Below are 12,006 nucleotides of genomic sequence, written 5' to 3' on the forward strand. Positions count from 1 at the left end.
GCCACTTTGCCTACTTGTGCCCTCTATCTCTCTGTCAAATAAATAAATAAAATCTTTAAAAAAATATTAAAAAAAAGAAGACCATCATTAAAAAGCATGCACATCTTGCAGCAATACTGTATACTACAAAGTAGAATTTGGCCATAAACACAGGATGTAGCATTAGTCCCAGTCATTAGTACTGGTACCCATATTGGTAACTGGCATATCTCTACTGGTCTGAGATGAAATGATAAAAATACTATAGTGATTTTTCATGAAGCTAAATTTATTCAGTTTAAACACTTGCTCTTAAAGTTGCAAATTAAAACAAAACAAAAAAATTAAACACTTGCTCTTTATTTTTGACATACCATTTCAGCTTTTTTTTTTTTCTTTTGGGAAATAATAATGATAAATAATTGATAAATTTTTAAGGTCCTTGCCAGGCAAAATAAGTTGGCAAATATAGGTCAGCTCTTCCCCACTAATATTTATTTTGAAATCCCATAGTCTAGAAAAACACTGAATGAGTTAATCTTCAAGATTTCTTACAGGTGTGGGAAACTAGACTCCTAGATATCAAAGGAATTTATCTATGAGGATCATTTAGTAACATCAGGAAGAGCATTTCCAAGGAGATGCATCTAGTTCCCAATAATTCACATTTTATACAAAGGCCCCACTTCTTATCTCCTAGGAAATTACAATTTAAGACAAAACAGAGGTACAGGTCATTGCCACTCAGCACATAGAAACCAGAGTAGAAACTAATATACAGATTAATAATGAGGAACTTACAGCATATAATTTAGGATTAGATAGGAAGAAAGACAAAAGCCAAACTAGACCAAAGGACCAAACAATCAGGTCATCTTGGAGTCAACCAGGGCTATCTGGAACTCTTTAAATGTTACTAAATTGCTTTCTTTGCCTCGATGTCCTGAGGCTGTACATGACTATAGAATTTCAATGGCTAGACTAAAGAAGATGGTTTTCATCAGGAATTAAAAAAAAAAACACTCTTTTGTTGGTTTTGATTTTTGTACTATATACAGGTTCTGAGGAGAACATTAAATACTGGTTAAAGTAACTAGGACACCAAACAATTATAGAATACTTGGGTAAGTAAGCAAACATCGTGGATAAAATTAATAACTAGGCAGATTCTCATACCCAAGGTCATCCTTAGTCTCAAGAGTAGGTATTTTTGAAAGATACATTAATTACAGACATCTAGTGGGTGAGTGATTTATTTCATTTATGTGGTTGTCCTCTGGTTCCAATTAATGTGGCTTCTAAAAGTACATTCACTTGTAAGCCAGGGGATGTTTAGGCCCTTGGAAAATCTGACTCCTTGTTAAACATGTATAATCAGTTTTAATTCTGAATACAGCAAATGAACAAATGGCTTCTGAATTTGTAAGATAAGTATTTCCTGAAGGAGGTGATCAGGAAAATGCTAATAGCTGGGAAAACAAATTACTGAACCGAAACCTAAAACAAAGTTCACTGTGACAAATAAGTCTTATTTTTTTCACATTCTTCTTGAAAGCACTATATGATTTTAGTGTATTAAGCATGATTTGATTTACCATTAATTTATTTCATAGACATTTATGGAGCGCCTGCTAAGTGCCTGGGTGTGGAGATACAAAGATAAATAAAAATCTTTGCTCACCAGGCTGTTACCATCTCAAGGAGGTGCTCAGCGCACATTTTAAAATTATGGTAATTTCTATGGGAACTTATACCGTACCACACATCCACACACAGAAACACACACATATTTTAAAGGATTTAGGTGTGTGTCAGAAATTTTCAGGAACCGAAAGAAGCAGGCAGGCCTTAAGGGCCAAAGCTCACATCTAATACTTTTGTATATAACATCTTAGTTTTTAAAATCATCTTTAAATAATATGCCTTGGATTTTCCTTCTCTTTTGGCCTCATTTTATGCAGTTCTACTTCTAGAAGGTCTTAATGGCACTTCCCAGTCTAACCCAACCTAACCTCTGTATTTCTTCGTTGCTTAGTTTGGTAGAAGCTCCTCAGGGAACTTCAGCTGAAGGTCATGCACTCTAGCCCTTTTCAGATTCTTTCATCCTACCTGGGGGGGAGAGAGGGGAGACAGGTTGCCATTTCAGCGTTTGTGGGCTCTGAGACTGCCATTTGCACATCCACACTTGAGGAAAACCTTTGTTCTGCATTTTGCCTGTTTGATATCTGGAGGCCCTGGGACGCTCATGTATACCCACAACACATAAAATAGTTATCTTCATCTGCCAAGTAGAAGGCCCATTTTGTTCCAGAAAGAAGCCGACAGTAGTGCCACAACTCTGCTGTGAGTACAGCAAACTGGGCCTGACTTCTTTTCCATGCTTGGGTTTGGGACCCATGGCTCCGCCTGAGAGGTGGTGTGGGTCTGGGTTGGTGAGTTAGGGTGGGTGGAACTCCATGGGGCTCCTGGCTGTTCTTGGGCATCCAGGGACTATGTGCGGGCGGACACTGGCTGTGACTCCTGGCCAAGTTTGAAAACCCAACTGTGTTACTCTGGTCCTTTCTGGCACCATAAAGGCATACTTCCCTGCAAGAGGGATAACCCCATGGTCCATCTCAAGGAGGGGCTGGAAGGGCAAGTCTGGCTGTGCAGTGGAGTGGCCAAGCCATGGCTCAGATGGGCGCAGCGCTGCCCAGACTGTCCAAGCATGGACCAGATTGCTTTGACTTGGCCTAAGTCAGCGTATATTGAAGTCCCCAAGACACTTTTTCCTTGGCTGCAGGCAGAACGGAGCTATACGCAGCCTGGGCCCTTTTGCCCCTACCGGCGGATAAGCCCTTTGTCCAGGTCACTCTCTATTCCTTTTGGCTACTGTTTTCCCTATTGAGGTCAGAGGATGCTTCTGTGAGGCAGCCCAGCGCGTAGCAGAGGTCCATACTTGTGTCCATAAAGTCTCTATCTGCACTCTGTGCTTTGGCAGGAATCACAGTCGCCGCCGCAGGACCCCCTCTGCAACTTAACCACTCTTGCTCTTGCTCCTCCAATGCCAAGGGCAGGGCCCAGAGCGGAAGAAATGCCTGCTGCTGTCAGGAGAAACAGGCGCACCACGGGTGCGCACTCTTTACTCCTGCGCGCCCAGGGCTGGCGCTGGGGCTTTCGTGTCGGGACTGAAGCTAGAACCGCCCTCCCCAGAGCCTCGCTGGGAGGGAAGTAAAAACAAGACGTCCCGCCCCGTACCCAAAACGTTACAACCATACAATTTCCATCCCTCTCTCTCTGCTTCCTGACCTTAGAGGGTTAAATCAGGAGGGTACAACGCCACCCCTTCCTCCTACTTCCCGCCTCTCCCCCCTACCCCCTCACCTTTAAAAAGTTAAAAAATGTCTGCAGTCGAAATCTCTTAAAGGGGCGGTGCTGGTGAACGAGTACTCTTGGCACGAGTCGCTGAGAAGGCTGGCTAGGGGCGTGAGTTCGCTCCACCAGCACCAAAACACTGAAAAAAAAAAGAGAGAGAGAGAGAGAGAAAGAGAGCGAGAGAGGGGGGAAAAAAAGGAAAGGAAAAAAAATGGGGGGGGAGGCAGACAGACACACACTTTAGATAAGGACAATTAGTCACCAGTGAGACCCTGTAGGAAGAGAGGTTTAAATCAGAGGGATTTAATGAGGGTGCTCTGTGCCTTCCCTGAAGCCATGCCCTCCAGCAACTCCCGCCCCCCTGCGTGCCTAGCCCCGGTGGCTCTCTTCTTGGCTCTGTTGCTCCATCTCTCCCTTTCCTCCCAAGTTGGAGACAGGAGACCCTTGCCTGTAGACAGAGCTCCAGGTTTGAAGGAAAAGACTCTGATTCTACTTGATGTGAGCACCAAGAACCCAGTCAGGACAGTCAATGAGAACTTCCTCTCTCTGCAGCTGGATCCCTCCATCATTCATGATGGCTGGCTCGATTTCTTAAGGTAAGGCAGGGGCTTCCATGGATCATTTTTTTTTTTTAAAGTAACCCCTTCCTATCCCCCATTCCAAAGGGGGAAGAAGAAGAAGAAAATAAGCCAAGCGGATCTCACAAAGAGAAGAAAAGAGGTTTTCCTCCTCCTGGAATATTTGCTGTGAGGCTTTAACTGGTGATTGAGAAAAGCAATGTTTTCTATTAAGATGCACATGTTTGCAATGCAGAAGGCATTTCAGAAACTTATCAGTTATGACTGAAAAAATGTTGTGCTTACATATATCCACAATTAGCCTCCCCATCTCCTTCTGAAAAAGAAACAAGAGGTTCAGGGCAGTTACAAAAGCGAAGAAAAGGTCTCGAGCAACAAAGACCCGAGAGGAATGGATGTGTGTGAGAGAGAGTGTGTGTGCCTCTGTGTGTGTGTATGTGAGTGTTCAAGCGGGGATCGCACGAAAGTGGAATTTTACACGGAAAGATCGATTTGTCAGTTCTCTCCCACTCAAAGACAGAAAACGAATTTAAGCAGACTTGAGCGGTGGGCAAGTTGGATCGGATTTTTGAAGTTTCCTTTTATATCCTCCGTTGTCCTTTCCAGACTTCAGGACTTTGTAAGACGTTTTTTTATAGACCGAATGGCCCCCCAGTCCCTCCTCCTTAAATCTCCTGCGGTAACTGCATAGTTTAGTTTTTCTTTAAAGAAAAAAAAAAATTCTCGCTCCAGTCATAGGGTATATAAGGAGAGCGGAAAGGGTCCTAGAAATACTCCGGGGTTGTTTCGGAGGTCTGAACTCGGCACCAGTGGATTACCAAACCGGGTGGTTTGTGGTCATGGACTCGCCCCTTACTCTACGGCTTGGGATCTAATTGGGCTCACTCTTTCTCTGAGCTGTTACTGTTTAGCAGTTAGGGAACTAAGATCCCTTCCCATCAGGGACAGAGTTGTAGTGTAAAAAAAAAATAAATAAATCGTCTGCAATGTCGAATCCAGTGTTGAGTTATTAAAAATTCCCTCCAAATTGGAGCCTCAGCTGTGGGCTCTCCCGAAGAGCCTTGAGCGCTCTATCAGTCCCACTTTTCTGCCCGGAGGCCGCATCCGCCGCGCGTCTTTCGTGAGTATCTTTAACTGCATGCGAAATCCATTTTGCTCCTGGCATGCTCCCGCCCCTCCGCGCTGCGGTTCTGCCTGGGCCTCAGTGGGGTCAGAGGACGCGGCAGGTAGCCGGAGGCGCCACATGGAGCGCTCCTTCCACGTGGAGCGAGCTTTGCGGGAGGACTGAGCGGTTGCTGTTGCTGCTGCCGCCGCTGAGGCCGTTTCGGTTCCTGGTGGTGCCTCCACTGGGAAGGCGGGAAGAACTACGCGCCGCCCGGCTTCCTCCTCGGAAGTTCTATCATGAGCAGAGCGCGTCTCTGAACTCGTCTGTTGGTTGGGGGCGACGGGGGTTTTCCGAACTACACACCCCACTTGCATAGCACTACTCCAGCTGCGTGGACTCCTTTGGGCTTATTTTTCCTTCCTTCCCTTTTAAACCATCTTGTTAAATGCATGCTGCAGAAAAGATTCTGGAAGGCGGCTTTTCGGGGAAGAAGCCGTGGCGGGGCGCATTTGCATTGGCTGTACGGGCTTCTGGATGGGCGGTTGTTGGAAATGCCTTTTCTGCCGGGCGGTACTGGCGCAGATGTCTCTTTTGCCCGCTGCGGGGCCACGCGATGCCCTGACTGCGGCCGCCCTAGAACGCAGTCCTGGAGTCCTCGGCCAAAGACATTCTCGGCCACCGGACTTCTCAGGGCGGCTACCACTTTTGTCAGCAATTCTCCGAAACGGGAGTCCCCGGCTTTTTGATTTCATATCCACCTCCTTTATGATCCTGTGTGTTTTCTACATTTGGATTTTCAGAACCTGAACCAGCAAAGCATTAAAAATAACTTACAGATCCAGAATTCAACAGTTGATCGTCTTAGTACTAAGAGCATCTGCACTGCTCCTTCTTTACCCCTCCCTGAAGTAGCTTTTGGCGTTAAAAACTATTTATTTATGGAAATCCTGAATCTAAATAAATATAAATGCCGTTCTGGTGTTCCTCGAGTCTCCTCCGAGTCTCCTCCGAGGAGCAGGTTCCACATTTCGGCAAACTTCACTTTTCCCAGAGCTTGCTTCCAAAGGGCCCCACGTAGGAAGGAAAAAGATGAAGCTGAACTCGGAGAGTAGAGAGGAGGATGTTACCTTTCTTGAGATCAGGCTGAATTATTTAAGGGACCAAAGAGACATTGCTTTTACCATGCAAGGCAAAATGGGGAGAGTTCTCAGAAAAGCAAGGATTTACCCCGGGGAATCTCTTGTCCAGGGTTTGGGAGATGGATGCGGTTGTTACAAGATAGTGTTGAAGGAAAATCAACTTTAGCATTAAGAGAAAAAAAAAGAAGAAGAAGAAGAAGACCTCAGGTACCTGGTCTGAGAAAAAGGAGGCAGGTTTCACCTTATCCACAGAGGTTGCGGTGCCCCTGGGGCGGAGGAAGCAGATCTCGGCTTTCAGCCTAGAAGTTTGGCAAAAGTCGGAGCCCGGCAGTCCGCGCGCTGCGCGTCTCCGCCAGGAGCGCTTTCCCAGCAGTGGCAGAAGCCGGGCAATTGCGCCTTAGCCCCGTGTTCTCAGCAGAAGTACCCCCCCCCCCCGCCGCCCCCCACAAGCACTGTGTTAACAAACAGACTAACCGTTTGGAAAGAAGTACCTTTGGCGAGCAGCGTCGGGTTGTCTGAGGGAGGGGGCCGCGGCCGGCTGGGCGCAGGAGGCGTAGCCCCGGGAACCAGGCGCACGCGAGATGCCGGGGCCCGCGCGGATGGCGGGCTGGAGTGGACACAGCCCGTAGCCTCCGCCAGGTCACTCGCGGAGAGTGGGAAGAGGGCCTTGGTTGGTGCCCCACGCCCTCTCGCCTTCCCCCCCGGATCCTTTCCTCTCTCTTTCTCTACCCTTGCAGCTCCAAGCGTCTGGTGACCCTGGCTCGGGGACTTTCGCCCGCCTTTCTGCGCTTCGGGGGCAAAAGGACCGACTTCCTGCAGTTCCAGAACCTGAGGAACCCGGCGAAAAGCCGCGGGGGCCCCGGTCCGGATTACTATCTCAAAAACTATGAGGATGGTGAGAAACTTGCTTCCAGTCTAGCGGGGTGAGGGAAGTTTGAGGAATAGGAGCGAGCACTCGCTGTGTGTGTGGGGTGGGGTGGGGGTGGTAGCCGACTTGGAGGAGAGCCTGGTAGAAGCTCCTCTGAAAAGCTGGTGGCAGCGGGCTAGGGGACACCGGAGTATGGGACTCCTGACGTGATTATGCAGAGGTGGTCACCAGGTTGTCTTGGTCCCGGCTGCCGGCCTTTCGCTGGGCGTCTGAACTCTGAGGCCGAGAACTGGTAGCCAGAACAATTGGCAGGCCAGTCCTGTGGGGGGAGAAGATGTAGTGGGTTTCTTGAGAAAATTCAGACAGGTTCATAGGCTACTAATGGATCAGGGTCATGTTTCATTCCTAAAATTCTAGAAAAAAGTGCCTTTTTGTTTTTCTTATTTCTTGCTTTCCTGAGTTGAGGATATGGGTGATACAGCCTCTTTTGAAACCCACTCTAAAGTTTTCTGGATAATTCCTTTTAGATTGGACCTTTTTGTTTTGGAAGGTTTGAATATCTCCGCAGTGGGTTCTAATCTTAGAGTCACATTTTTTTGTTTGTTTGTTTTAAAATGGGATTATAAATGCCAGCCTTCTTTCTTGCCAGGATCAAATGAGTTAAATGTTGGAAGGGTTTTGAAAACTCCAAATCATATTCAAGTGCGAGAGGCCAATCTTTTTAGGTTCGAATAACCTCATTTTTACTAGGAAAAAATGAAAATGGCATTTAAAATTTTGTTTAGAGGGTGTAGTGTTAATATATATGAATTTTCTTTGTGGGTAGGGGCATATTTCTTTCAAATAGTCAAGATGGGAATTGGTGAGTCCTCAGCTAGTGAGACTGTTTAGATTGTATAAAAGGGGCATCGGTGTCCATTCTTGGAGGGTTATCTCTGCCCTGCTGTCCCTTTTCATAAGTGAACCTCAGTTTTATTTTTAAAGAGCTCAAGGACAGGTTCTTAGAGCTCCCTGGATTTTGTTACATCTTTTCTTTGTAAATCAGCAAAACGAGGAAATGCCGTTGTATGTATATTCTGGGGTTTCACTGAATGGGGATTCTGGAGAGATACTGGGATCTATCTCAAGGGTGGCTGGGGAAAAAAAAGTTTTTTTAAGTGCCAGAGTGGAGAAAGAGAGCAAGGCTGAGGCTTCTTGAATTTAAAGCGTGAATAGGACTGACTTTTACATTTGCCAAAGTGTATAGGAGTGTAAGGCTACATCTTTTCAAAGGTAAATGTCATTGCCATAAAAATGTGGATTGCAATAGATTTTGCTGTCACTCAGCATAAAATGCTGAAAGGTAAAAGATAATCCTGAACAGCAGCTCTGATGGTAATTTGACCCAGGGCCTTATAGCTCCCAGGGTCACTGTCAGCTCTGTGATCAGACATGAGAAGGGAGAATATTAATGGTTTTCCTGATGAAACAGCTCTTCTTCGAATCCATGTCAACTACTACTTTGAAAAAATGTATAAGAACTTCAAGAACCACTGGGGGGAGAGGGAGAAGGACCATTATAAATTATAGGAATTGGCCTTTTTCTCCCAAATTTGTACCTAGCATTGTATTACCAATTCATTGAGAACATGAGATCTGCTTAAAAATGAAGGATACAATTTGTTTCCCTTTGTGAAAGGAGAAAGTGGGCATCATCAGGAGAAAGGAAATTGACAGAATGCTGTGCCCCATAAAACTTAATAGAATTAAAAAAAAATCAGAAATGGAAAAGATCTAAGAGGTCATCTTCAATCCTCCCAGCACTTTAGGGGCCAGTACAGGATCATTCCATATGGAATCCTTTTCTTGTTTTGTCCAACGTGGTATTAAATATCTCTAGGAATGTAGTTTTTACCACACTTGTGGGAGTGAGTTCTGTCCCATAGGTTTTTGCCAGCATATCTATCTTGAATTTTCCTTTTATAAATATTCTCCAAATATTTACGATTATTTATTTTTTGCATTTTTTAGACATCTGTCTTCAAAATAATTTCTGTCTTTGGTGTGAGTGACAGCTTCAAAAAAAAAAAAGGTTTCCTCATAGCTGTTTTTTATCTAGACTACCTGGATTTAATTCTTTTAAAACTTTCTTTAAAGTCTGTACTTCCAGACACTAATCTGTTTTATTGCTCCTAGCTGAACGCCTTTTGATTTATGTCTCCCTTGTAATAAGATGCTCTGAACTATATCAGTATTTGAGGCCTTAGCAGAGTTAAAGAGAGTAGGAATGCCCTATTTCTGCCCTTTGATGCTCACATATCCTTAAATCACCCATATTGTCTTTGTTGTTGCATGTTGCATTACAGGCAGAAGTATTTTTGGTATAGTCTTAGCAATTTTGCAAACATAATACTTCAGTTGTCGCTTTTCATCCAGTGATAATTATCAGCATCATGAACATCTTGAACATAATTAGGTCTTCTTAGTAAATGGCCCTGTAATAGGCACTTGGGCATAAGCACCTTATTAAAAACAAGATGTATTGACTTAAACATAATACAGAGCAATAACATACATTTTGAGTAATAAGATACACCTATTGGCACATTATGAAATTGAATGCTAAAGAAGGGAATATAGATAGAATTTGGACTTAGAAAGCCTGTATTGCAGGCCTCACTCTATCACTTATGATTGTGTGGCCCTGGGCTTGCTGCTTCTCTGTAGCTTATGGATGATGATAATACCTGCTGTGCATTGCTTCTGTGAGGCTTTTAAGAAGTAATGTGTGTAAAATATTTTGTCAGTTACAAAGCACTATGTAAAGGCTAAGGATCTTACATTTATTAAGAGCAATTTCAGAAAATTTATAACATTTAATATTTTGAAGTGGGATTAAGGAGTGAATAAGATTCAATGAGACAGAAGTTTATACAGAAGAAAGGAGATAGAATTAGGGAATTGTTTGAGAGGATTAAGGGAATGTAGGGAGAATTGTCTTTAAGGAATGGAGGTGGAGAACATAGGGTGGCTTACTTTTTTTGTGGTAATGAGAGAAGAGACTAATCTTTAGTTTTCTTACATGCTAACAGTGACATGAACCAATAGTTCCAGCTTAGGTAAAATACACTTTTATGGTTAATTCATATTGCTCCTTTGTTGTGATTTGTTGTTATTTCCCCCTGAATGAATAGTGCAATTAACAAGGCATGTGACTTCTATTTTTCACATACTTTTTAAGCTTTAGTTGCAACTGCATTTTCTTTTAACTTTCTAAAACCACTGTTTATGTATCATTTTGGAAGAGTCTCTGGTTACTCTTTTAATACAGTTATCTATTCTACTCTATGCTTAGGCAGCTTGAATTTCATACAAACATGGTGATGATGGAAGAAATAAAAATAGGATTGTTCTTCATACCTTGGAATCTTACTGTTTGCCTTACCTTTTGTACACCATTTATTATGCACGTCAAAAGCCAGCTTGATATTTCTAAAATATCGTATTCATTATTTCACTCTTGCCCAGAAATTTTGATTATTTTTGGATTACTTACAGAAAATGTTCAAGCTCCTCAACTTTGCATTCAAAGCCTTTCACATTTCAGTCTCAGCTTACAATTTTGTATCCTGTGTTTTCATATACTTTTTATTACAGACCTACTTAATTTTCACTCTCCATAAAACACCTTCATTATCTCAACCCATTCCTTTGTTCAGCCACATATCTCTGCTCTGAATGCCTTTCTCTTGGCTCTGTTCATATCTCACCCGCCACCCAATTCCTGAAGGCCCATTGCAAATGCCCCTTATTTTCTCAAGGCCTTTCCTGAGCATATCATTGCATAGTGATCTCTTCTTTCTCTGGACTGTGATAGCTTTTACTCTTTTTTTTTTTTTTTGGCTCCGTCTGCCTTATTTTTTTTTTTTTTTAAGATTTTATTTATTTTTTTGACAGAGAGAGACACAGCGAGAGCAGGAACACAAGCAGGGGGAGTGGGAGAGGGAGAAGCAGGCTTCCCGCAGAGCAGGGAGCCTGATGTGGGACTCGATCCCAGGACCCTGGGATCATGACCTGAGCCGAAGGCAGACGCTTAACGACTGAGCCACCCAGGCGCCCTGCCTTATTTTGCTCTTTAACTTGTAACATGTATATGAAAAGTTTTCCTTTCCGTTAAATGTTTTACTTTCATAGAAAGCAAATTTTTCATAGGAAGGGACCATATCTAATTATTGTATATTCCAAAAGGTCTAGCAATATATAGAGCTTCAGCAAATATTTTTGGATATATATTGGCTTAAGAACACTGTTAAAGCTGAGGGTTGCTGGAGTGGGGGGTGGGATGGGAGGGATGGGGTGGCTGGATGATAGACACTGGGGAGGGTATGTGCTATGGTGAGCGCTGTGAATTGTGCAAGACTGTTGAATCACAGATCTGTACCTCTGAAACAAATAATACATTATATGTTAAGGAAAAAAAAAAAGAAGAAGATAGCAGGAGGGGAAGAATGAAGGGGGGGAAATCAGAGGGGGAGACGAACCATGAGAGACGATGGACTCTGAAAAACAAACTGAGGGTTCTAGAGGGGAGGGGGGTGGGAGGATGGGTTAGCCTGGTGATGGGTATTAAAGAGGGCACGTTCTGCATGGAGCACTGGGTGTTATGCACAAACAATGAATCATGGAACACTACATCAAAAACTAATGATGTAATGTATGGTGATTAACATAACAATAAAAAAGTAAAAAAATAAAGTAAAAAAAAAACACTGTTAAAGCCTTGGGAAAATGGAGGTGACTGATGAAGAAATGAGTGAATTTGTATGCGAAGATTCTATTCATTTTTCACCTTCAGAGAATAGTCTTATAAGTTCATTCTTAATGCTTATTTTAATGACATTTTTCATTATTTTAACCATGTACTCTTTATCTTATATAATCTAAGTCATCTTGGTTTCATGCTATGCATTTAAATCAACTTTATCACCTGGTTTAAAGCCTTGC

At 43.4% G+C, this 12,006-nt stretch overlaps 1 protein-coding gene across 1 annotated transcript in view; it reads left to right on the forward strand.

Moving 5' to 3' along the window:
• Positions 1 to 3,459: 3,459 nt before the first annotated feature.
• HPSE2 (heparanase 2 (inactive)) overlaps positions 3,460 to 12,006 on the forward strand; it is a 657,615-nt gene continuing 649,068 nt past the window's right edge. The window contains exons 1-2 of the mRNA XM_078077262.1: positions 3,460 to 3,929; positions 6,893 to 7,050. Coding sequence (XP_077933388.1) covers positions 3,640 to 3,929; positions 6,893 to 7,050 — 448 coding nt within the window. The 5' untranslated portion in view covers positions 3,460 to 3,639. The remainder of the gene's footprint in view (positions 3,930 to 6,892; positions 7,051 to 12,006) is intronic.

This window comes from Halichoerus grypus, chromosome 7 (assembly GCF_964656455.1).
Source record: "Halichoerus grypus chromosome 7, mHalGry1.hap1.1, whole genome shotgun sequence".
Lineage (NCBI taxonomy): Eukaryota > Metazoa > Chordata > Mammalia > Carnivora > Phocidae > Halichoerus > Halichoerus grypus.